At 44.0% G+C, this 24,451-nt stretch overlaps 1 protein-coding gene across 3 annotated transcripts in view; it reads left to right on the top strand.

Annotated features, from left to right (window-relative positions):
- Window positions 1-15,455: 15,455 nt before the first annotated feature.
- TBC1D8 (TBC1 domain family member 8) overlaps window positions 15,456-24,451 on the top strand; it is a 48,573-nt gene continuing 39,577 nt past the window's right edge. For 2 of the 3 annotated variants that reach the window (XM_032100370.1, XM_032100368.1), the window contains exon 1: window positions 15,456-15,662. In XM_032100370.1, coding sequence (XP_031956261.1) covers window positions 15,536-15,662 — 127 coding nt within the window. In that variant the 5' untranslated portion in view covers window positions 15,456-15,535. Of the gene's footprint in view, window positions 15,663-15,962; window positions 16,282-24,451 lie in introns of those variants that run through there. The other variant, XM_032100369.1, reaches the window with a different exon arrangement.

Raw genomic sequence — 24,451 nt, 5'->3', positions numbered from 1 at the left:
GTAGTTCCCAGCATGTTAGACTGAAATTATGATACACAATTTTCAGAGGTTACCTAGAAATTCAAAACTGTTTATCAAATAAGGTACCTAAGACAGGCATATGTATGTTTTGTTGTAAAAATGTAAGTTAGTTATATTTCTGCCCATAACAGAGACTCTTCTAACTAGAAACAGAAATGAGCAAGACCATCTTAGTGTACCTTGAATAGATGATGATAGTAATAAGTAACTCGGCTGAAAGCAGTAGAGTGGGGCATGGATATTAAACCAGTTAGAGAAGAAATCTCTTATGCATACAGTTGAAAACAGAAGAAATTACTGTTACCCTTTCATTTAAGATAGGTCACATGAACAGTCTCCAGAAGAACCTAATTCTCTTGGGTGATGGTGGAGGGATTGTAGGATGATGAACACAGACATCTCATTTTTGACCTCCAAGTTAGGAGATCAATCCCATCCCGTGGAGAAGCAAGATCAAGTTTGACACCAAATTGAGGTTAACTCCTGGTCAGAGCCCCAGTCATATCTGCAGGCAAGATACTTGTTCCTTTTCTAATCTTCCAAGAGTGTGTTGCATCCCTTTTCCCCAGACTGTGCTGGTCTTTCCTATTTTAAACTTAAATTCTTCAGGATGAGGACTGCCTCTAATGACAGTACAGCGATTTCTGGGACTGTGAACTATCCCTGTAATGGAAATTCTGGCATGTCTCAGGAAGAAGGGGCTTCTGTGCATAGGCAGTTGAAGCAAAAACTAATGGGTAGTGTGAAACCAAAGGGGTTGTACAATACAACTGCTGCTTTCTGCCCACCCACTGTGGGGGAAGTCCCCTGTGGCTCCTGCTGTTGGCACTTGTGTCTTGCAACAACCAGAAGTTTCTAGAGGATGTGGAACTACTTTGTTCCCTGTCTATTAAGCACGACTGCCAGTTCAGTGAAACTGAAAGGTAGTAAATTCAAATCTCATAAACAAAAAGCATTTTATATACAGCATGCATATAAAGAACTTACTGCTACAGACTGTCACAGAGGCCATGGTGGTAAGGAGGCCTGACATTTTCAAAGATAACAAAATATCTAGAGTAAATTCAGGAAAGGAGACATTTAGAAGGCAAATAAGTGCTTCTTCATCTTAGACAATCTTCTTAATGATGGATGAGACCTTTTTGGGGATTATTTTCTCTGTTGTAACTTGTCCTGGTCACCATCAGACAGGAATTTCTAGACCATAAATCAGAACAAATACAGCAATTTCCGTGTTGCTCACTTACACCCGAGAGAGCTGCTGACCATAAAGTGCACCAAGGGTTTGATGTAAAGCACATCATCTGTCACTGATGCAGTAAAACTGCACTCATTCTGTGGGGCTGTGGAAAATTGCCCAATGGGCAGCTGTTCTGCTGGGCAGTGATGTGTACTCGTGGGTAATGTGGCACTGGTGTACAAGGCCCTGTGTTCATTGCTCTGCTCTCATATGCTTAAAAGAATCCTAGATCGTGCAATTCACGCACCTCCTGCTCTTCCTTTTAATTCTTTGCTCAAAATCCAGTGCAAACTTCCTCTCTCATCCTGACTATTTATAAGTAAACATAGAAACAAATGTTTTGTAAAGATGTAAGAGACATTCTTCTTTATTCCCAGGGGCAAATAAAACCTTTTATTTTTAGCCCAGTTTCCTAAGGAAATAAGACTGATGCAATCACATTGTCTATTTGTCTGTCTATCAAACTGGCCCCCTTCCCCCCTTCCCTCCCCCCATCAACTTCTCACCATTAATTTCTTCCAGCCAGATCTGAAAGAAAGGCAAAATTCTTTCAAAAGTGTTAAATGCACACAAGTTTTATGAAAATCAGTGGGTGGGGCAGAGGAGAGATCTTATCAGTTTCCTCATGGGAGAAGTGAGTTCTGGCTGAATTCAGTGGGTGGGCAGCAATGGGCTGTCCCCTTGGGCATAGCTGTAACACCGCATGATGCCTGTGGTCCCCTGAAGGTGGAAAAACAAGTCACTGCGGTGGGAGTTCAGCGGTGCTTCTGGAGAGGTTCTCCTGGGTACTTGGCAATATTTCAGGGGTTGGGAGAGAGACATGGTGGCAAAGGGGAAGGGAAGGAATGGGGTTGTGGGACATGTGAGGGCAGAGCACACTTTAGGGTTTTCTTTATACCCAAAGGAGCTGAAGGTTAAAGTCATATTCTGGGGAGCTTCTCAAAGAACATGGTGGAAATAAATGCAAAGCCAGTGCTAGAAAAGGGGACACAAAAAGCAGTTTTGGTTTTCAGACAGCTTCTCCAACTTAGTCTGATATCTACTAATGCCTTCCTAATATCTTTACTTAATATCTTGTGATGTCTGAGGTTTTTTTTAATGGAGAAATTGGTAAGATAATTTCAGAGACCAAGCTTCCTTAAGTTCCTTCCTATTCACTAATATGCTGGTTAGCAGATAACATTTAAACACAGGGATAAGGTCTCTTGTCATAGGTCTGGGAAGCAGCTTCTTCTGTTAGGGAATTCCAACAAGTCAATACTCTAAAAATGCATTTTAAAACAGTATTGGTGACAGGCCTTTACTTCAGTTGTCCTGCTCTTCCTCACGAAGCCCCAGCTATTTGTTTGCCAAATTCTTTCAAGTTAAACCTGAAGTACCTGAATCTGGAGACTACTGTCTTGCAAGGGATTCAGAACAGGTTAATGGATAAAGATGAGATAAAGATAAAAAAGCAGTGACCCTATTCTGATGAGCAATGTAAATAGGAAATTCTCTTCTCCACTTTCCAATTGACGAAAAAAAATTAATTACAGCCATCTTAGATCAGATGACTAAGCAAGAAATTGTTGGAGCAGGGAGGGAGGGGGGAGAGGGGATAAAGGTTCCTGTTCTCCTGCTTACTGATTTTGGACACAACTCCAAATTTTTTAAAATGCAGTTGGACTTGGAGCGCATGGGAAAGAAAGAAGAGTCAAGAACTACCTACAGCATGATCTTCCTCTCACATTCATGAAGTGTGTGGTGCACACAAACATGCCACTTGCAGTGCAGAGATAGGGCTACTCAGCAGTATTTCAGGGGTGGGAAGAGAGAGGTGTGACATCCTCGTGGTATCCTTCATTTCTCTTGCTGTCCCTGCCTATGTCCAAAGATTGACATTCTTAACTGACGCCCTCACAGAAGGTGTGAAGGTGCAGAGTGCTGTTAACACAAATGGCCCAGAGCACACAGACATTCAAACAAGTTTGAAGGCTGAGCCATTTTGCCTTCAGCAACTGAAACCATTTTGCAAATATTTAATATATAATTAAACCTTCTTTTCCCATCAGGTGACCTGACCTCAGCATGTAACATGACATGCCAGGACAGAAGAAGATGGTGAGGTGGGTCAAATAAAGTAAAAATGGATAGAAACTTTCCATTTGTAAATATACTATCAGAAATAACCTGAGCCCCTTCTCCAAAGGGGAAACCCTAGCTTTCTTCAGGATCCTTGTTTCATGCTCTATGCATCCCATGCTTGTGTCCATAAATGTTTCCCTGTGATCAGCCACCATCTGTAGATCTATGTCCCTGACTGCCTGTCATTCCTGCCTTTCTTGCAGAGATCACACCAAGGACAGACACATGCAGTCAGTGTAGCTGGGAAAGTGCATTCTCCCTCAGCCAGCTACTATTTCACATATATTAGCTACTGGAGCCTGTGGTTTGGCATCAGCACAAACTTCTTCCTATCACAGCATTAGAAGTTGTCTAATCAACACAAAAATGGTTACCTAAGCCTGGCACAGCCACCTCCTGGTTAGCAGTGGTGACCCATTTGTGCACTGGGCCCCCTCTCTGGTTTATGACAGCAGTTGTGGGTCAAAGCAAGGTCTTCAGAGCACTCCAACTGGGCAGAGTTCCCTGTGCAAAAACTCTGTAGCTGCTGCTTATCACCCCAGCTCTAGATCTTGATGCAATTTCACAACCCTGCAGCACCAGAGACCTCAACTGGCATGTCTGAGGCAAACAACAGCTGTCAACATTCAGCAGTGTCAGCAGCACCATTTCTTTGCCAGGACCTATCACTGTCAGGTAAGGGTTAAAAAAGACCACTGCTGAAATGCCCTTCATGGTCAGAGTCTTCTGTGTGCATCCTTCTGAAATAACATCACAATCCAAAACAGGAACAGCTCTTTCAATGGTGCAGGATCCATGCCTGGGCAGCAGCTGGAGAGGACACAAGAGAAAAAGCTGAATCAGAAGTATTTTATTTTTAGTAGTTTAATAATGGACTAGGAACATCTGTGAGCTGGAGTTGAGGAAAAACAAACACATCTTTCCACAGCACATGGTGAAACAGTTCCTTAAGTACTTCATGCTGGTGGATACTTTGAAGTCCTAGCCACCCTCCCAGAACTCCTTGAGTGGACTTGCATCTAGAACTGTGAATCAAATGTGTGCTTTTGGGCAAGTTTGGTTTGTCTGGATATCCACACCCACATATGCAAGCCAGCGTAAATGCTACAGCGAGAAATGGGCAGAAGTGTAACTTGGCAGAGCTGCAAAAGTGTGCAGAACTGAAAGCAAAGCATCAAGTTTCCCAAGTCCCAGGGCTGCTTTGCAGTGAGAAAAGGGTAAAGCAACAATACTACCTTGATTTCAGTTTCTCCATCAGCTCACTGGTTCTGCCTTGTAGGTATACAAAGTACCTGCTACCTGCATGGATGTACACATTCCTGTACTTCCGTAGGTATGGTTTTTGTCTTTAGAAGGTGACATGCCCCAGCAGGCTCCTCAGTTTACATCATCCTTCATCTGGCCAGAAGGAGTTGCTGCAGCTTCCAGCCAGGTCAGAGTAAACTCTATGTCCCTTTGGCACAGGCAGATGGGCTGAGAGCTGTAGTCTGATAGCATTGCAATACTTCAGAAAATGCTGTTTTGGTGAGGTCCTGAGTCTTGTTGCTGGACAACACAGACACTTCCGAGACAAGACACCATGTCCTTAAGAAGACTTAATCTGTACCATGAATGGAGCAACTCTCATACACCTACCAAGGTGAGTACAACCTTGTGAAAAAGAGCATGGAGAATGTCAATAGTGTGCTTAGATAAATAGTTTCAACTGGAAAATTTGAGTTTGCTCAGTGTGGTTTATTTACGATCTGAACATCGAGAGCATTTCAAGCATCTACTTGAACAACAAAAGAAGAAACCACTCTGTATTTACACAGCCTTGCACCTCCCCTTTCCCAGTAACTCTTAAACCTGCGGCTATTTTCAATGAAAGGAGAGAGAGGGGTAGAGGTCTGGAAGAGATGGAGCTGTACAATCTCCATCAGCTGGAGACCTGGCAGAGGAGAAGGGCTCTGCCATGGAGTCTGCCCTCATTTTTGCTGCCTGCTCTCTCAACTCTAACCAATTTTCCTGCTCTCATTTCTTGGCCATTTTGCAGCTATGTCAGACCAGCTGGCCCCAGCAGGGAGGCTTTGGGAGGGAGTCTGAACCAGACTGGGAGGAGGGGAAACAGGAAGCATTGCAGGAAGAGGGGACTGAAGATGTAAAGGCAACATGGGGACATGGAAAGAGGGTACAGGGAGACTATTACAATAAGGGAGGGCAGTAGAGCAGAGGCTGTTATAGGTTTTGCTGGTTTTGCTGCCTGCTACATCCTCTTCTTTGACATTTGAAAGGAATGTGAAGGTGAAAGACAACAGGAATTAACAAATAAACAGTAATAATCAGTGCTTTTCAATTCCAAGGGTTTTATAAACATTAATGAACCTTCATGAGCTGTTGGAGACGTATTTAAGCCATATTACACTATCACAGATAAGGAGATTAAAGCTCTGGCTCAAGTCCAAAGTTTTCAAAATCAGAAACTACTTTTAAGAGCCCTCCTTGATGTTCAGCACCAAAACTGTGAAGGGATTGATTTCACAGTTGCCATCAATGTCGATTACATGCTATTTACTTCTGCAAAGCTAGGTCTAAACATGCACACTCAAGAGCAGCAATATCTTTTGAAAATTCAGGCTCTGTAGGCCTGTTGGGTTCTCCCAAAGTAGGTAAGGAAAAACTGGTTTATGAGAGAAATAAATATGTAAAAACCTTTATGTTTTTTACTATTGCACCATGACAAGAATGGAAACAGGCTTTGCGGGCCTAAGACACTTAAAGAAAGGGCAAAGTAAAACAAAGACTTTTTAAAAAAGACTTTCAAGAAGATCCATTCCTCTGTGCAAATGGGAAAGGAAGCACAGCATGTTTTCAAATCTTTTTACATCTCCCATAAAGACTAGGCAGATGGTTTGGGTGCACTTCTGTAAGTGTGTGATGAATATTTTATTCCTGAAAGGAATAGAAAACATGAATGTGTATGTAGTCACCAGCTTCACTGAGGTGAGGAAGAAACAAAAGGACTTCATTCAAAACCATGTGATTTGGTAGTCCAGAAAAGAAAAAAAATTTTAGCAGTATAATAAAAAAAGGGAAGAGAGTTGTAGTTATTTTCTTTGGAATTATGCATTCCCAATTTAAGTTGTTCTGTGGCCATGCAAAGACTAACATCTTGTTAGCCTACCTGCAAAAACATAGGTGGTAAAAAAGCCTCCAAATTCTGTTAGAATGGCAGGTGTCACATTTAAATTAGCCAGCAGCCAAAACAGAAGGAGATCACAGAGCTTTCACACAGAACATAGCAGTCAGGTAGAAGCAGAAATGCAGTGCTGATCAAAGACAGCAGGTTCAAACCCAATCCTAGGCGTGTGCAGCGCGATTCCTACCCAGCAATATCAGACATGTACCAAGTACAGTCTCAGCATAGCTTTGAGTGTCATAGCAGATCAGTGGGAAGATGTAAGAATCACAACAGAAATGCTCCTTTGGGGATCCCCAGTGCATAAAAAAGAGGAAAAGGTTGCCAGAAAAAAATATGTTAAAGGGTGCCTCAAAGGCACTCACACATTTCAAAACTTGTCTCAAGGCCCTGACACTTCTGCAACAACCAGGAATGTGCTGTGACACAGTTTTGCCACTCTTGCAGCTGAAGCTCCCCACAGGTATTTTGAAATCCCCAGAAGGTGAGCAAAAGTGGTGCTTCCTCCCTACACCTTCTGCTGCGCCACCATGCCCAGCACTGGCAGCACCAACAGTCCCAGCACGCTCACCCTGATGCCACTTGTGCCGTAATGTGGTGTTGAGCCCCTTGGTGGAAGGTGCCAACTGTCTGCAGCTGCCAGAGAGGTGGGCAGGATTCACAAAAAATGGAAAACAGTAGAGCTTTATGTAGCTTCAAACTGGTTGTAGGGTCCCTATGTGCACATGGTTATGACAAATCCCATGGAACACAAGTACGGTGTCAGACCTTGTCGCATACAGGCAGGATAGAGACCATCATAATTTCAAGGGACATAATATGCTTTCATGTGTTTCTGTTATGCAACTCTTGTGAGGCATCTCTGACTGAGAAAAAGGCACAGTTAATTCATGATTTTAAAAGGCCTTACTGTCCATACAAGTTGATATTCCAGGGGATCAAAGTAAGAACAGGGAAAGCACCTAAAGGAAAGTTTTAAAACAACAAGAACCTCTGGTTCCAAGTGCAGAAGAAAAAATGGAAATTCTTCCAGTTTCCTAGGCCACAATTTTAGCTAAGACAGGTTGTACCCAGATCTAGCAAAAGACAGCTATGGTAGCAAAAACACTGCCCATCTCCATCCAAAAGCAAGATGGGGCACTAAAAACAATGCTGGCATACTTTTGGAGGTGGTCTAGGTTTGGGGTTTCTTATTCCCCAAATCACTGAAGTATTGCTGAACTCCTGAAGACTTTTGATCTTGGAAGATGAAATAGTATGGGAATTCTCGATCAGGAAACAGCCCCAGAGGAAGCTGCTCCTAACAGAAGCTAACACTGGCCACTCCACTTCAGGCTTCCTTTGGGACTACCTAGCACAAGTGAATGCCAGCAGCTACATTTTTGGTAGCAGCAAAATGTTAGGACAGCAATACCTTTTTCCTATCAAGGTCATTTGCTATTGCTGCTGAACCACCACTGCTCTACAGAATACTGCAATTAGAAAATGGGCAGGTTGCAGCCTCTGTTTCGGAAGTGTTGTCCTCTCTGCTCTGGGCTTTTCACCTTGTCAAAAGTTATGGAGCCTTTGCACCTTTACTTTTGATTCTGCCTCCTTCGTTCCTGGCTCCACTAATTTGCTCTATTGTTCAAGATCTTGTATCTACCAAGAGGTAGAAAAATCACTGGCTGTTTGATTCATTCTCCCTAAAGAGCAGAAATGCATTTTAGGAAGCCAGCTCTTCCATTCCCACTACACTGCAGCGACTACGCCAAGCCAGAAATAAATTGTATTCTTGGAATGCAGTTTCTTATATAGGGCTGGCCATTCCTCTTCTTTTGTACCACAATAATTTTAGTGTCTTACCTCAGTGTCAAACTGGGTGGTATATAAAAATCCCAAGAGGATGGGGTCTACCCATAGCTATGTCTCGAGAATGAAAATGCCTCTGGAGGATGAGCAGGGAGGGTATCCTGGGCAGTAACCTGAGAAATACCTTCTTCTTTCCCTCATAACAGAAGTAATCTGCATCATCTCCTCCCAGCTTCCTGGGGTCGTTACCACTGTGATGAACAGAGGTCTTCTGCACCTACTGAAGGTGGGGAGGAAAGCCAGTGTGACTCAGCTCTGGCAAAGTACAGAAGCATTATTAAGCACTGGTGGGGAGGATGTCAAGTAATGAGCAGGGCAAGACAAGGTCACACTCCCCTGCTGTCCTTTATAGAAACAGTGGCCATGAAGCCCCTGCCTTGGTTTCCTCTCTACCACCTGTGTGCTCTGCAGGGATCTGCTATATATGAGTTAAGGGCTAAGGGATTGGTTTTTTCATCCAGGGTTTTGGAGAACTGGAAGTTTAGTGAGACAAGAAAAAAGCTGAAGTTTACTGCCTTAAGCCACATGTATTTGTTATTTCAGTCACATGTCCTGAGAGAGGCTGTTTTCTTAGGAAATGTTTGTTAAACACCTTGAAATGTGATGACCTTTCCAATGTCACAGTAACCGTGTGGTTCCCAGAAGAGCTTTGACAGTCCTAAATTGCAGAAGTGGGTTTTGCAACTGGAAGTGAGGAAGTGATGCTGGAAGTAAAATAAGAAGTGGAATCAGCCACATAATCATTTGGATATTGCTGTTCAATTGCTGGTACTTGAAATATAAAAATGCACAATATAATGTTATTGACTGGGAAAAAGCCATGAAATATTATTGCATAAAACTGTGAGTCAATGTGTTTTTATAGTATTGCCTATAACTTAATTACACGTGCTCCTGACAGTGTATTGTATCTTCTTATATCTTCTTTATTGCACAGGCATTAATTTAATCAGAGATAATAAAGGAAACCTCTGGAATTAATTACAGGTTGTAACAGTTTTGTTACTTTGCTAGAACAGGCAGGAAGACAAAAACATATGGACCCATAAACATTAACTGGCTTTTGCAATCCAGCCATTACAGGAGAAAGACAATGAAGATTAAATTACTTGGTGAGGTAGCTGAGAATGCTCAGGCAGTTTTCAGTGTTTCTGAAACTCAGCAGTTCTTGGTGTGGAAGACCTTGACAACTACATTTCTGTGACCCTTTCAAACCCAAATGCATCTTGTGTTTGAATCTATTCAAAAGATCTAAGCTTAAGAACTGCTTTTACAGATTCCCAGGATCTCATCTGTCTGGCAAGAGGGGTCGTTGCAGTCCTGTTTCAATGGAGGCATGCTGCCAGGTTTTGGGATCTGCGTGTGAGTTAACATTATTTCCCTTTGGGCCCTCTCATTTCTGCCAAATTTAAGTGGACTTTCTGGGAGTGAGAAGCAAACATGGCCCCATTCCAACAGCACAATATCTGGGAGGGTGTCTGACAGGAAAAAACCTTGCAGAAGAGCCTTTCAAAGCATCTGTAAAAAATCCCCTCTTGTAGGGGATCTCTTGTGGAGAAAAAAGTCATTAACTGTGCTTAGAGGGCAAAGGGTATCTTGCTTGGTTGCCTAATCTTTCTGATCACAAAGTTAACATCACAGAGTAACTCCAACATATATTAAATTGTTTATCTTATTTCTAAAACGCCTCTAGTCTGGTCCTTGATGTGCTGACGCGTTGCGCGTGGTGGGGGTGGAAAGAGCGGCGCGTCCGTCCCGATCGTGCCCCGCCGGAGCCGCTCCGGGGGTGCTGCGCGAACGCGCTCGGACACCCCCTGACACACCGGAGCTGGGGGATACTCACAGCCACTCACACACACAGAGCCGGACAGCTCCTGCAGCAGACAGAGAGGCAGAGGGGTGCTTTGTATGGAGTTCCGACGGGTTTATTGGAATCCCTGCTCGAAAGGACCCAGGGACAAAGAACGCAGAACACTGGGCGGTCCGGGGTTTTATCCGGATCGGCACCGGGGGAGGGCAGAACATCAGAGCCTATCCTTCCGGGCCAGAGGCTGGAGAGGCCGTGGGGTGACAGGGCAGTGACCAGCGGGAAAGGAGAGGGGTGGAACAAGGGACCCGGGAACCGGTGGGGTATCAAGGAAAGGAGAACTATCTAGGACATGAATTTAAAAGGAGTAAAGGGGGGTGGTCTTAGACCTCTGAGCCTGCCCACCAGCGGATCTCCACTGTTTTGGGGCTCTGTGGCTCCTTGGTCATTCCTGCAGTGGATTCAACTGCTGCAACAGGGTGCTATTCACAGTGAAACACTTTCTGATCAATCTGATTTACTCAGTAAGCCTAATACTTAATCTAACTTTCTCTTTTGAAAAAAAAGTAAGCAAACAAACTTCTTGTGCTGCATTCAGTGAATCGCCTTTTTAAGGCAATAAATACATCACCTTCTTTGTATTTAACACACAGGTACTTGTAGGCAGCTATTTTGTGCTTCACTTCAGTTGTCACTTTCAGCCGAGCTACACATATATCAGACTGCTGCAATGTGAGCTCAGAAGTCAGCTTTAAACCCCTAATAATTCCTGTTGTTCTTTTCTTAATCTGCCTCCACTAGATCTACATTTTTCAAATACTGAAGTAGTCTGAAATTAGTATGATCTATCAAGAATGGTCCCATCAGAGTTTTGTAGAGGAGGACTGTTATCTACCTGGTCTGTGATGGGGATTTGTCTACACAATGCAGGAAATATAATCCTACGTTTTATGGAAAGCCTGGCAGTCTGAGCAGTGGGGAATTTTGGATCTTGAGGGTTCTTTAAAGACTAGCCAGTGCCTGGAGCAGCGTGCTGAGGGCTTAAGGTTGCTATTGGGCACTGACCAAATGTGTCACTACATTTCTCCTTAGTTTCAGTGTAGGTGGGAGATAAAGTCTTTTCAAAATCCAGCCACAAATCAATATGGTGAATCTGAAGAGTTGTGGCTTCATTTCCTCAGAAAAATCCCTTCCCTGCTCTCAGAGTGCTCAGTGGTTTTCAGCCCAGGGGATGTGGATCTCTGCATTGGCAGATGGCTTCAAGGGGACATGCCACTAACAAAAGTAAATGTATTGATGCCTGCTGTCAGCTGGTCTACAGGAGGCTGAAGCTGCAGTGGAATACTTTGGGGGCTGCAGAAAATAAAGGGTTGAAAACAGCAGCTGTTGATTAATCTCAGTGAGGTGCTTTTTTTTTTTTTTTTGTCCCCTGAAATAAGTATGTTTTAGTTATTTTCTCCTAGATGTATTAGCCAACATTAGTTTGAATTTCCAATGTTATATTCACTACTGTGTATTATTTCCCTAGCACCCTAAACATTATTTCTCTGCACTCACTGCTGCCTCCAATAAGTCCAAACTCAGGATCATCTGCGAATTTCAGCAACTCTGTCTTGGGAACTGAATCAGCTCACTGATCAGGGTTTTTCAGACACTAATAAAGATACAAGTTAAAGAATCAAAACTGGAAACATGGAAATTATTGGACTGTGCACCTGCAGAATGATAGCCAAATTCTAGCTCATTTTTTTTAAAGTATAAATAAATTAATCTCCATCTTTAGGCTCTCGTTTCATGATAAATCCAACTGAATCTCCCTACAGTGTGCTGAAAGATCAGCCTGTTTCTTTCCCTCAGTCCAGGATATGAATTTTCACCCTAGCTTTTCTGCAGTCACAACATGACAAAGGAATTATCCTAGCCAAAAACATTTTAATAAATAGAAGTTTTCAACTAGTTTAACTAGTTAAAGCCATTCACTACAGAAAGTCTGACAGGGGTCAGGGAAGGAGCATGGACAACCTGGTTTTGTGGCAGCCCATATGTGCATCAGCTGCAACCATGCACCTGCAAGCCCTGGAGCCTATCCTAGAGCACGGCACACTCACAGTCTCCTAAGTTTGTTCAAGTGTTGCCAGCCCCCTCGGAGGTAGGCTGAGAGGGTTTGGTACACTCTGCAGAGAGCCAGCCAGGCAGGAGGCTCAGAGCACCACGGCTGCCTCTTTCCTGCCATCATTTGTTTTATGCACAGGAGGAATTTGCCTTCCCTGAGCACCTCAGTGACATCCAGAACAAAAATTATATGTCTGTTTGATGGATGAAAAATATGAAGCTGTGTGAAGTTAAAGGGCATGACTAGTGCTGGGAAGGCAGTCAGTGACAAAGGCAAGAAGGAAAAGCAAAGTTTTCCCTGTGACTGTTCCTTTTGCAGTCTGTACTCTATTTCATGGATGCTCAGAATCTCTGCAGTTTATTCTGTGTATGACTGATGCTCTAACATAATCGGAATGGCAGACTCCCTGTCTTGTGCTACTAGTACTGAAATTTAAGAAAGATACGTAGCATCATAAATAACGCAAACACAGTCATTTCAGCGTGCGTGCTAAGGGTGGTATAAGGCCAGAAACCTCATTTTATTTCTATTCTTTCCTTTCAAACACATCTTTATTTTTAAAGCTATTTTTCTCCTGTCTAGTAACCTTAAGTACCTTCAAGCAATTGAGTAAGATAGTCCTATCTTTTCTAGACTTTATCAGAGAATAAATAAAAAGGTATATAACTTCTCACAGCACTCTGTCTTTTGTCTAATAATCTACTAGATTCCAATCCTCCCTGGTTTTATGTACCTCTCTCGACACCAGCATTTTAAAACTATTGCTTCACAGGAGACTTCGGAAGATCCTCAGATCATCCAAATCCTGTTCATATACTGGTTGTGAAAACAGTCAGTACATTACTGTAGGACTTTCTTCATGAAATAAACTTATTCTTAGCTGTTGCCAAAGACTGTCTAGTTTTCAGGTAGAAGCTGTGCCTCAGAATGTCAGGGACTGCCACGCACAATGCCATCTTGGGAAAGAAGGATGCTCCTGCTTTCAGTAGATGGATTTATTACAATATGTATTACAAAGTGCTTCATTTTACTCTGTCATCCTGAATCAGTTTTCTCTCATCTCATCCATCTCCCTTTTGCTTCTCTGAAGCCATTTCTCAGAGATTCTTTCTTAATTATCTTCCACCAGTTCTATGTGTTGGAAAAGCTGCTTAAAAAGCATGAGCAACCCCATTTTGATTGAACAGTTGTTGGGCCACCTTGGATGTGGTTCCAAAGCCCATGACTCTGAAGGAGTACTGTTGGTGGAGTCCAACAGATGCCTGTCTCAAGATGTAATTAACAGAGGCAGGTGTGCATGACACTGGATCCTCAACTGCTTTACTCTTTTGCTAACTCTGAAGCTCAAAAGCACCTCAAAGGTCAGCAACTTGCTTGGTCCTCTTCTAAATTATGTCTCAAATCAGCCTGCCCAAACCCCAAGACTGAATGTAAAAAATGCCCCAAAAATAATAATAGAAATTAATATTGAAATATCTGCAAAGGGAAGAAATATTCACCATCTCACTTCACCAAGCATTTAAACTTTCAAGACTTACGTGTCTTCAGGACAGTTTTGGGGGCAGGGAAAATCTCTGAACTATTCTTATCCTGCAAGAGCATTTAAAGTAATTTATCCTTACACTCTCATTAATTTTTAATACATTATTATGTGGATGTCCATCTCCTCCTTTTGACAGCTTTTATTTTTATATCAGACAAGCAATATGCTCAAAGTGCTTGCTTGCTATTCTATGTATGGAAATTAAATCATTGCTTCACAAAGAAATTGTAAAGAACACAGATCACACAGTGTTTACCAGATTGCAGCTGAGTACAGGATTTTGACTACTAAATCATCCCACTGGAAACTGGAAAGCAGTCCACATGGACACCTTCCAATTCCCAGCTAATAATTACTGCTGGCTGTGCTAAGTAGCACACTGCAGCATTGGTACCTTTCAAAGAGTTAGTACACAACTTATGTAACAGTAGGCAGAGGTTGGGAAAGTGAAGCTCAGGTCTTTATCCCTAATAAAAATACTTAGAGGGCTCTTTGCTGAAATTTAGGTGACCACAGTGACTGAGGTCTTTAATCTAGAAAAGTGAGGTTTAGCAGCCTGCAAATTGAGTTGTTGTAAAGAAATTCTTTAATATTTGCAGTTAACTGGAAAGGGAATGTAACTGAGAGAAAGTACACTGGTCGCGTTTTAATCACAGGATACTAGAAAGGGTTGTTTTGCGAGGGACCTTAAAGATCTAGTTCCAACCCCCCTCCCATGGTCAGGGACAGCTATTAGATCAAGCTCAGAGCTCCATCCAACCTGGCCTTGAACACTTGCAGGGATGAGGCATCCACAGCTTCTCTGGGCGACCTGTTCTAGTGTCTCACCACTCTCATTAATGACAATCTGTGTTAATAAAAATGTAAAAGACAGTGTCAGAGGATTAGCAACACAATGTGCTACAGCAGTAACCATTTGTGCAGGTTCACAAACGGTCCTGCCAACAGCTCAACCGCAAGCAGTGACAGATTATTTCTTAAAATGAGAAAAAAACCCGATCCGTAAAATTAAGATTCTGACTTTTCCGTTGCGATACAAGGTTTCAAGCACCGGCCTTTAAACATCAAAGCAAGTAGCTGCGGGCTCACGCTTTAGGCTTAGATCTAGAAGGAAACAGGAAAGCAGAGACACCTCCCCCCCAAACCTCTCTTCAAGTCCAGGACACCCTTTCCTTCCCGCACTCCTGACGGCTCCGCGGCGGGGACCTGACCCAGCCACTGTAAAATCCACAGCGGGAGCCACCCGGCTGCGGTCCCGGCGGCAGGGCATCCTCCAGGACCCCGGGATACCTCGGAGCCCCAGGGCGCTCTGTGTGGGGCTCGGGGCGCCATCGGACCCCCGAGAGCGAGAACCTGGGCCTCCCCCCTGCTCCCCCTCCCTCCGGCGGGAGCCCCCGGCGTCCCCTCCGTGCCGTACCCCCGACGGTGCGGGTCAGCACGGCCAACCCCGCACAAAGCCCCCGGCTCCGCGGGAAGGGCGGCCCGTGCCCGGGCTCCTCCCTCGGCCCCTCCCCGGCGGCCGGGTCCGCGCCGAGGGAGCCGAAGCCGGCGCCGCGCAGCCCGCGGGGGGCGATGTGACCCGGGCGGCCGGGGTGCGGTGCCGTGCGGGGCAGGCGGGCTCAGAGGGGGGAGAGAGCGGGACTTCGAGCCGGGGGAAGATGTGGCTGAAGCCCGAGGAGGTGCTGCTGAAGAACGCCCTCAAGCTGTGGGTCACGCAGAAGAGCAGCGGCTACTTCATCCTGCAGCGGCGTCGGGGCCACGGAGACGGCGGCGGCCGCTTCACGGGTACCTGGTGGCGCGGGGGTTCGGCGGAGCGCCGGGCCAGGCCGGGCCGGACCGGGCCGGACCGGGCCGGGTGGCGGATCCCCCCCTGCCTCTTCCCCACGGGAGCTTGGCCGCGCCGCCGGTCGGGCTGGGGGAGGCGGGAGCGGCCTCTTTGTTCGGCCCGTGTACGGGTGGCCCGGCTCGGCGACAGCGCGGGGCGCCGCGGGTCCCCGCCGCGGGCGGTGCGGAGGCGGCCGCGGGCCGGGCGGTGGGGGCCGCCCCGGCTCCCCGCGAGTTGCCTGGGGAGCAGCTTCGCGTTTCTGTAGCCTTGAGCACCGCTTAAGCCACTTTTATTGTTACTTCCCCGCGCTCCCCTCCTGATGGGTTTCTCAGCGTGACTAAGGGCGGGCGCGGAGCCCGTCAGGAGGTGCGGAGCCGGTGCCCGTGGCCGGAGGATGCAGCTGGGGAGAGCCGCCGGGGGCTGCAGCCCGCGGGTCGCGGCGGAGGTCCCTGCGGCCGGCGGTGAGAGGTGGAGGGATGCCGGGGCACACAGTGGGATGTGCTACCCGTGCCCCCTCCGGAACCGGCCGCGACCTGCGGCTCGCCTCCCCTTTTTACAACGAGAGCTATATAAATACATGTAGGATTCCTGGCTTTTGGATGATACAAGACGTTACGGGGAGGGGGTTAAATCAATGTTGTGGAAAAGTGCATTCTGTCTTATTTTTTGCATTAATTACACTGCGGGTTATGGTGGCTGTAGATCCGGCACGTTATATCCATGTGGCACTCCAGATACGAGTAGTGAAGGATATATACACGGAGAAGGATCACGCTGTACCCTCGCAACAGTGTGGATCCGTGAATAACTCCAGCGAGAAGGATGTGTTAGGCTGCGCTGACGTTGTAGCGTAGGGGATTTGGGCCAAACTTTTGGTTCAAAGGCAGCAGCAATTGAATTCAAGTATACAATGCTTTGGAGAATTAATATAGTTTAATAATGTAGTTCTTACTTAAAAGCAAACGAGGCTGTTTTGAATATTATAAAGTGAGAATTTTTAATGGTAACATATATTTGAAAGGATGGTTAGATATTTTCAAAATCAATGTATTTTCTATGCAGTTTAAGAAGCTGCATTACCACGTTTGCTATTTATTTTATTAAAACCTTTTTTTCCTGAACTATTGACCTTGCCATTTGATAATACTGCTTTCTACATTGTTGCTTTTTTTTTTTTTTTTTTTTTTTTTTTTTTTTTTTTTTTTTTTTTTGGTAAAATCAGAGCTTATCCTACCTGTCCATAAAGTGCACAAAACTGAACTGTGGCTTGGTAGATCGCATGCTATCAGTGTGTCACTAATGAAATGGAAGTTTCACTCCTTTGTGGCAGTAAAGACGATGCAGATTAATTTTCAGAGTTAAAAATAGCCGTTTACAGCTGCTTGATTTGGGTCCAGGACAATCATGAGGTTCAGTTTCACAAATGTTAATGCCTCATGCCTGAGCTTTTCACTACATAAATTTGCAAGTTTAAACCAAACAAACTGCTTTTCTCTCTGGTTAAATTTCAGGTGAATCATTTTGCTGAATCTACAGTGCACAGGCTTGCTCAAATTTTTCTTGGCTGGCAAAGGAAAGCCACTCCTGTCTCGCACATTTTCCAAGGGAACTGTAGATTCTGACAGCCTCTGAAGCCATTTGGAAACGTTTGTATTTAAAAGGGCTTAGAAATTTGAGTCCTAAAACCAGAAACGCAAGAGTTAAGGAGCACTAAGCTGGGGTTAGATGGATAGTGTAATTTTTTTTCAGCGTTTTTACTTGCAATGAAGGAAATGGAGATGGATACTGAGAAACAGCGAAGCTTTGCTGGTAACTGTTTGCTTTCAGTGCAAATCTTACCTTCTGATTCTTGCTTTACATGACTACAGAGACACTTAATTAGTACCTGTCTTTTCCAAACTGGTGGAAGGGCAGAAAGCTCTGCCATATTTCAGAGTATGGTCTACCAAGTGGTAAAGCCAAAAGTTAGAAGTTTTTGTTTGTTCTAGTGGGGAAGCAAAGCTTAAGTGAGAACAATATCCATATCTGTTTTCCCTTTAATACCTTGATCCCTGGCCGATTGCAGTTACTCTTTATAAAAAAGAAGTTTAAAAGATGTGAAGATCCTGTACATGAAAGCGGGTGCCACAATGGAAGAGAATCTCACTGCTCCTCCAGGGAGGAGGAGGAGGCTGTGTGTCCTCAGGCTGTGTTAGACCCATGTGGGATCAGCAGAACAAAACTCCCAGAAGATGAGGTTTCACACGAGTGTAGATGGGCAGTGGACCACCCATGAGGTAATTTGCTTTCACCAGGGTGGAAAGGATGTGAGGGCTGAGTTGCCCTTGTGCGTGTTGCCACAACATGGTATTTGCTCTGAACCTGTGTGAGGACATCTGGTTTATGGCCCAATTCTCATATTTGCCTGTCTTTCTTTCTTCTAGGATAATTCTTTCTCCTTACCAGGGCATTTTAGCTATTAGGTAAGAGTAAGTTAGCACAGCTGGAGGGTGTATTTTATGTGGATTTAATTCCTGAAGAATGGACTAAAGATGATTGCTTGCACAAAAGCACTTTTTTTCATATCTGTGTTTCTTTGTGTACTGTGTTTTTGTCAGATGCTGAGCAGATGTTTGTAAGTGAAGACTATTTCCTACTGTTACTTAATTTGTGTCCTAGGGCAGTTCCCAAATGCACACTGGGCTTGGAAGCAGAGGGTACAAACAGTGATGGGGGTTGTATTTAACTCTTCATTACCTGACCAGCCTCATTCTGGTTTCTTCCTTAGGGATATGCTTTTTCAAGTAAATGTTTAACTTGCCACTTTACCTGGATCTCTACTTGACAGCTCTGCTGGATCAGAGGCTTAATAAGAAAACTGGGAATGTTTAGAAATACTTTAAAAATCTGGATTATAATTTTTTAATTAAAAACTAATTTTAAGTTATAGATTGAAAAAAAATTGTTTAGCTTATTGATTTATGTTGATTCTTTGGTTATGTTTCCTTTGCCTAATTGGAGAGCCCTTTAGCAATCCCTACAGAAAAGGCCTGTGATATAGCCATGATTAACAGGTCAAAGTTAGTTGGATTTCATACTTGCCAGTGTCTTTGGTTCTGAGGTTACATATTAATGATAAGCTTCATCAGTAGTCAGTAGTCAGATGTCAGTAGTCAAAAATACTGTCAAATGCCTTGTGGTAAATACTGCAGGATGGTTTAGCCTTTAAGTGAATCACTACTTCAATTTTTATTAAGGGATGTTGAAGCCTTCATGCACTTTCCTCTTTGATTAGTTTTCTGCATTTTGACAGCAAACCTGCTTGTTCTGGGATGCATTGGGAAGGATTTCATCATGAGCGCTGGACTGAGAGTAGTCTTTCACTCTTCCCAAGCAGCTAGAGTTGCAGTTTTTGTTTATACAGTACTTCACATTGCACACTCCTAGCATATAAAAACCCACTTAGCAACATTTGTGAATCTTTCCTTTTATAAATATGGTTAAGTAAGACCTTTAAATGAACTCTTGTTTCAAGCAACTTTTTGTCTGGTTGAGATACAGTGCTTTTTAACTTCTTGCTTGAAGTAGATCAATAAAAGATTATGTTTTTTTCCTGTTTTACCCATGTTTTTAATTTAGCTATGATATTTTCCCCTACTATTCTTCCAGCCTCCATTTTCAGTTCAGGGCACTTTCCAAGCTGGATATAGTTTTGTGTTGTTTGCAACTTGCAGAGGACAAACATTTTGAAAGGAAAATAATTTCTTTTTCAGCTCTTATAAAGCTTTATGGTTCACAACTTTTAAATGTAAGATAACACACTGGCAGAAAAAAACATCTTCTGTATATGAATCTAAGCCTTATTATTACTTTAATAAAAATAAATGTGGTAGGTGTGATAAATACATTTCCAAGTTTGATTTTAGGGTTTTAATTTTTCCTTTTAAATAAAATTCCTGCAGGGCAATAGCTTTTGAACTCATGTACAGAGTACCTCTTGGTTGTGAGCAGAGAACTGACTAGTTGTGTAATAAGACCTTTCCTTCCTTATTTTTCCTTTGCTTGGATGTTAGTTTTTTTAAGCATACAGAGAAATGGTTCTTGATAAGCTCTGGAAATTTTTCCTGGAAATTAAAAATGAAAAGATCTTTTGCTGCTCTTTCAAACTCTACCATTCAAGCAGCCCTGTAATTATTGTCAATACCTCAGCTTTTAGTGGCCCTGCGCATCTCCGAAGGTCTGAAGTAAATAATTTCATAAGGGAGTCTATTTCTGGGAAAGGCAGGAAGAGGACCACAGTGGTTGAGGATTCCTGCAACTCAGATGGGGAATTCATCTAGGTTGCCCCTCTTCATTACATTGTAGCAGAAGAGGTTCCAAAATACCTGAAGACTTGGATTTTTACTAGGGAATGCAAATGAGAATCCCCATAGTCTTCTTTACTTTCTGGAGGGGCAAAAGGCAAAATGAGTAGCACATTCATAGAACCATAGTAAAAGATCTGCCCCAATACAGTCTTCAAAACAGCTTGCCTTTTTGTCATAAGATATGTTCAGGATACCAAAATAAGTTAGACTCAATCTGAGCGCTAATGAAAAAAACCCAAACCCAACAGAATACTTTCATTTTAAATGGAGCAGTCTGAGGAGAGGAAGATGTTATATCTTTTCCAATATTGATGTTAATAAAGGATATTGGCAATGATCACTGTCAGTATTCATGGTTTTGTTTCTTTAAGGCACAGCTCTCTGAAGCCTTGCACAGGAGGAGAAATGTGCATACTTTATTGAAAGCTTGGACTCTCGTCAAAGCATTATCTAGCCTTGCCCACAACTGGAATTCAGATTGGCAGGTTTTTTCCCCTTTTTAATCTCTTTATTTCACTGTAACTTTTTTTTTTTTAAGAGAATGCATATTTACAAGCTCTTTCCCAAGAGGATGGCTTCTCCGTTACAGTGTTTGGCCAGGAGGCATGAGTTGGAAGGAAGGATAGGAGCAGGGTGCCAAGCTACTACCTGCAAAGTCAGGCACCCCAGTTTGTGACCTCTGAGCCCCCTGAGCTGTGTGTGCTGCTCTGGCCGCCTCTGCTTGCCTTTCTGGGGTGAGTTTCCTAAGCACCACTGTGGTGCTGAGATGGCTAAGGTGAAATGCAGGTGCTTGTGTTGAAATGTTACAGTGCTAATATTAATGGTGAGGAAGTACCCATGCTTGGAAAGGAGGGGTTGGTTGTGTCTGCATAGGACTGACCACCACCTAGTGCAAGACTAATCCAGTAAACAGCTACAGTGGCTTTTTATTTCCATGCTGTGGAGGCCAAATGACACAGAAAAAGGCAGGAAAATCCTAGAATGATTTGAGCTGGAGGGACCTTAAAGATCATCTAGTTCCAACCCCCCTGCCATGGGCAGGAACTGCTCCCACTAGACCAGGTTGCTGGGAGTCCCATCCAGCCTGGCCTTCAACACTTCCAGGATAGGGCATCCACAATTTCTCTAGGTGACCTGTTTCAGTGTCCCACCACCCTCACAGGAAAAAATGTCTTCCCTATAAAATAAATGAGCATGTCTGTGGTGACAGAGTTAATTTAGCACTGGTTTGGTCTATTCAGCATTATTTACAGCACCCACCAAAAAAGAGAGACTTTTTATACTGCCCCAAGTAGTGCTGCATGTCTGAATAATTTACAGGGCTGCAGCAGCAGCTTGTATATCCCACCTTCTTGTCCATTTTCAGGTGGAAAACACTTTCAGGTATTTGTACTTGTAACATGAGAACCAAAGCATTTGTCTCAGCGGCCTTCAGGGCTATAAAAATAGGCTTGGCTTGAACTGGACTGATGGCAGAGGACTGAGATAAGCAGCTGTGAGTGCTTTGCCATGGCAGCATGCCCACCTGGGGAGACAGCCCGTGGGGAAGCAGTGCTAGGGAGAAATAATCGGTGCTCCAGGGTGGGGACGCCATTTCCACCATTACAAGAGAGACAGCACATAATTCATCTCACTTCTTCCTCCTGTGTGGTCTTTTCCTCTGCATGTGGTGGTCTGACACAAGCACTCAGCATCACATCCAGGGATATGGGAGTCATGGGGACCGTGGGACACCCACCATCATAGTGAAATGCCTGAACTCCCCACATTTCTGATGTCCGCCTTCTCCAGAGCACTGGGACCTAGGCATAACAATTAAGTAATTTATTACAATTTGTTTCTGCATACCAGATTGAAAAAAGTCCCAATTCAACAGAAACCAATTTTCCCGATGGTAGTGTTTGATCTGGCAAGGTCTGCGCTGGAAGTAATGTAAGGGCTTGGATGTTGGGTATTTTCCTGGGTGAATAAACACTTGGAGCATTAGGTCTGTATGCTGAAATCTAATGTTGCCTGTGCTTATCTTTGAGTGTGGTGAGCCCTTATCGTTTCAAAGGAAACAGAGCCTTCCTACAGCCGTTGGAGGAGACCTCCTTCATCCTTTTTCTTATGTACTTACCCAAATAAGTTTCGAGACTCTTTTTTCTGGTGGTAGAAATGTAATAAATACTTTCTAATAGGTACTGTATTGTATCAAAACCTGTTTATGTAATTTTGCAAAATTCAACAAAGTGTGGTTGCATTTAGCCATTGTCATTAGCGGCCTTGCATAACTGATGGTGTTTATTATCCATCAAAAACATGGATTTTAGGGTGGCCTGAGTGAAAGTAACAACCTGCTAAACATCTGAATTTTGAACTTTTAGAGAAATCAAATCAGGATGATATGAAAGATATGGAGATGTCCCCAAACGTTTATGCTGGGGGCCACCACTGGCCAACAGTAGCTTCATGGCCAGTGCCCTGGGCTGTATCCTACTTTGGTGCAGCTCAAAAGCTTCCACCTTAGCCTGTAATGCCCAGGGGATGGCACTCTCTAGGTGGGCTGTAAGAGGTGAGATAGAGGCTGCAGTGGTCCTCATTGCATCTCAGCCCTTGGGTTTGTAGTCACAAGTTAGGGCTCCTATGTGGTGGGGTGGTTGAGGCCTGATAGGAATCAGCTTCATAATCCCCCCATCCCTCTCTCAGCAAGGACATTGGTCCTAGGGAGAGCTTCTGAGATGCCTTGCAGAGCTAGGCAAGCAATCCATGCTATTTGGTGCTGTCCCAGGAGTGCCCTTTTGTCAGGCTGAGCTTATCCTGGCTGGTGTGAAAAGCAGCTTTCTGTTTCAGCTGGAGCACAGGGTTGGATGGCAGGGGGTAGGGAACGGGTACATCCACGTGTCTCTTCCTGTGTTCTGCCTGGTGGTGGGCTGTTCCTTCAGCCAGTTTGCTTGCCTCCTCTAGCCTGGCTAATTGCTGCCCACCATGGCTCTTGTGAGACTCTAATTGTTTGCAAATCACTGCGGGATGGAGGAAGCTATTTGGAGAAGTGTAATTAGGATTCACGGTATGAAGTGCTTGCTTCTCTGCCTTAAAGAGCCAAGATTAATTCTGCTTTATTGGAAGCTGTTAGTTCAATTTCACTGTCCTTAAAAAGAAAAAAACCCTTTATTTTTATGATCGTCCGAATTGTTTGATTTGTTCTTTTCTCCCAGTTCATGTGCCTAAACAGCTTAGAGTGATTCTTGCAGGTATCAACTTTCCTTCTAAAATTGCAGCCACTGGGAAGCAACCTATGCTGTTAGCTCCTTCCACTTCTGAAAAGAGGTTTCTCCTTTCTGGTGAAGTACAGCTTTTTTCAGACAACTGGGCTTATTTTTCTTTCTGCCCCCAGCTTTCTCTGGTGGAGCAGATGTAGCAAGCTGCAGTGAGCTCCTAAGGATGAATTCAAAGGCATGCTTTTCACTTCATGGTTTTGCACTGGAGCCATGCTGGTCTGTGACTGTAATTGTAAATACCTCAATTTGGTGGTTTTGTCTTACAAAAATAACCGAGTCTGATAAAAAAAAAAAAGAGGGTATGAGTACTTAAAACATGGCTTTGGCATGATATGTGTGAGTGTAGCCACCAGGTGCTCTTTTCCACGTCCCTGCAGAACAGCCTCTGCAGTCCCTAGAGACCATGTGGTGCCATCGCTTTCTTGTCTTTGAAAGTGCCAGGTGCCTGCAGCCGAGAGAAGCCTCAGCTTTGGAGTCGCTGAGCATCTTGGCAATCTGGTTTGGGTCCTTGTATGGTAGTGGGCCTCTGCCTGTTTTCTTGGAATGGCTAGATTTGGCAGATACTCGTAAGTCAGGTGTTGTACATCTGTCCCGCTGAGCTGCTCCCGGGTGCAGTGGAAATCTCAAGTATTTTTTTTTTTTCAACGTAGACTTAGGAGAAGTGGAAGGACAATTTTCTCTCTGCTTCAAACTTCTGCAGCAGTCAGTTTGTTTATACAGTGACTAAAGGTGTTCCCCAGGATACTGGAGATGCAGGCTGGACTCTGTCTTTGTCATCCCTTTGACTTTGGCAGAGAGGGTGTAGGTTCTTGATTTAGGAGATTCAGGGCTGTGTGGGAAGAGGTGCCTCTGTGTGTGCATCTGACCTGCTGCTCCCCAGATTTTAAGAGTGCCATCAGAATTTCTTACCGACTCATTGCTAGGTGCTACATGTAATTGCTTCTTTGAACAACATTGGCTTTCATTCCCCACTTTGTAATGGATGTATGAGTTCATGTTAAACAAAAGATCCTGGCTGTGGTGACTAAATGTCTTACTTAAAAACCAAATAGAACTGAAAGGGTAACAAAACTGAGTGTTGTGACGCTGAAGGCTTCCTTGTCACTTAGATTTAATTCTCCTTTTTTTTCCTTCCTTCTCCCC

Source organism: Corvus moneduloides, chromosome 2 (genome assembly GCF_009650955.1).
Source record: "Corvus moneduloides isolate bCorMon1 chromosome 2, bCorMon1.pri, whole genome shotgun sequence".
Taxonomy (NCBI): domain Eukaryota; kingdom Metazoa; phylum Chordata; class Aves; order Passeriformes; family Corvidae; genus Corvus; species Corvus moneduloides.
This window is presented reverse-complemented; position numbering and strand designations above follow the sequence as displayed.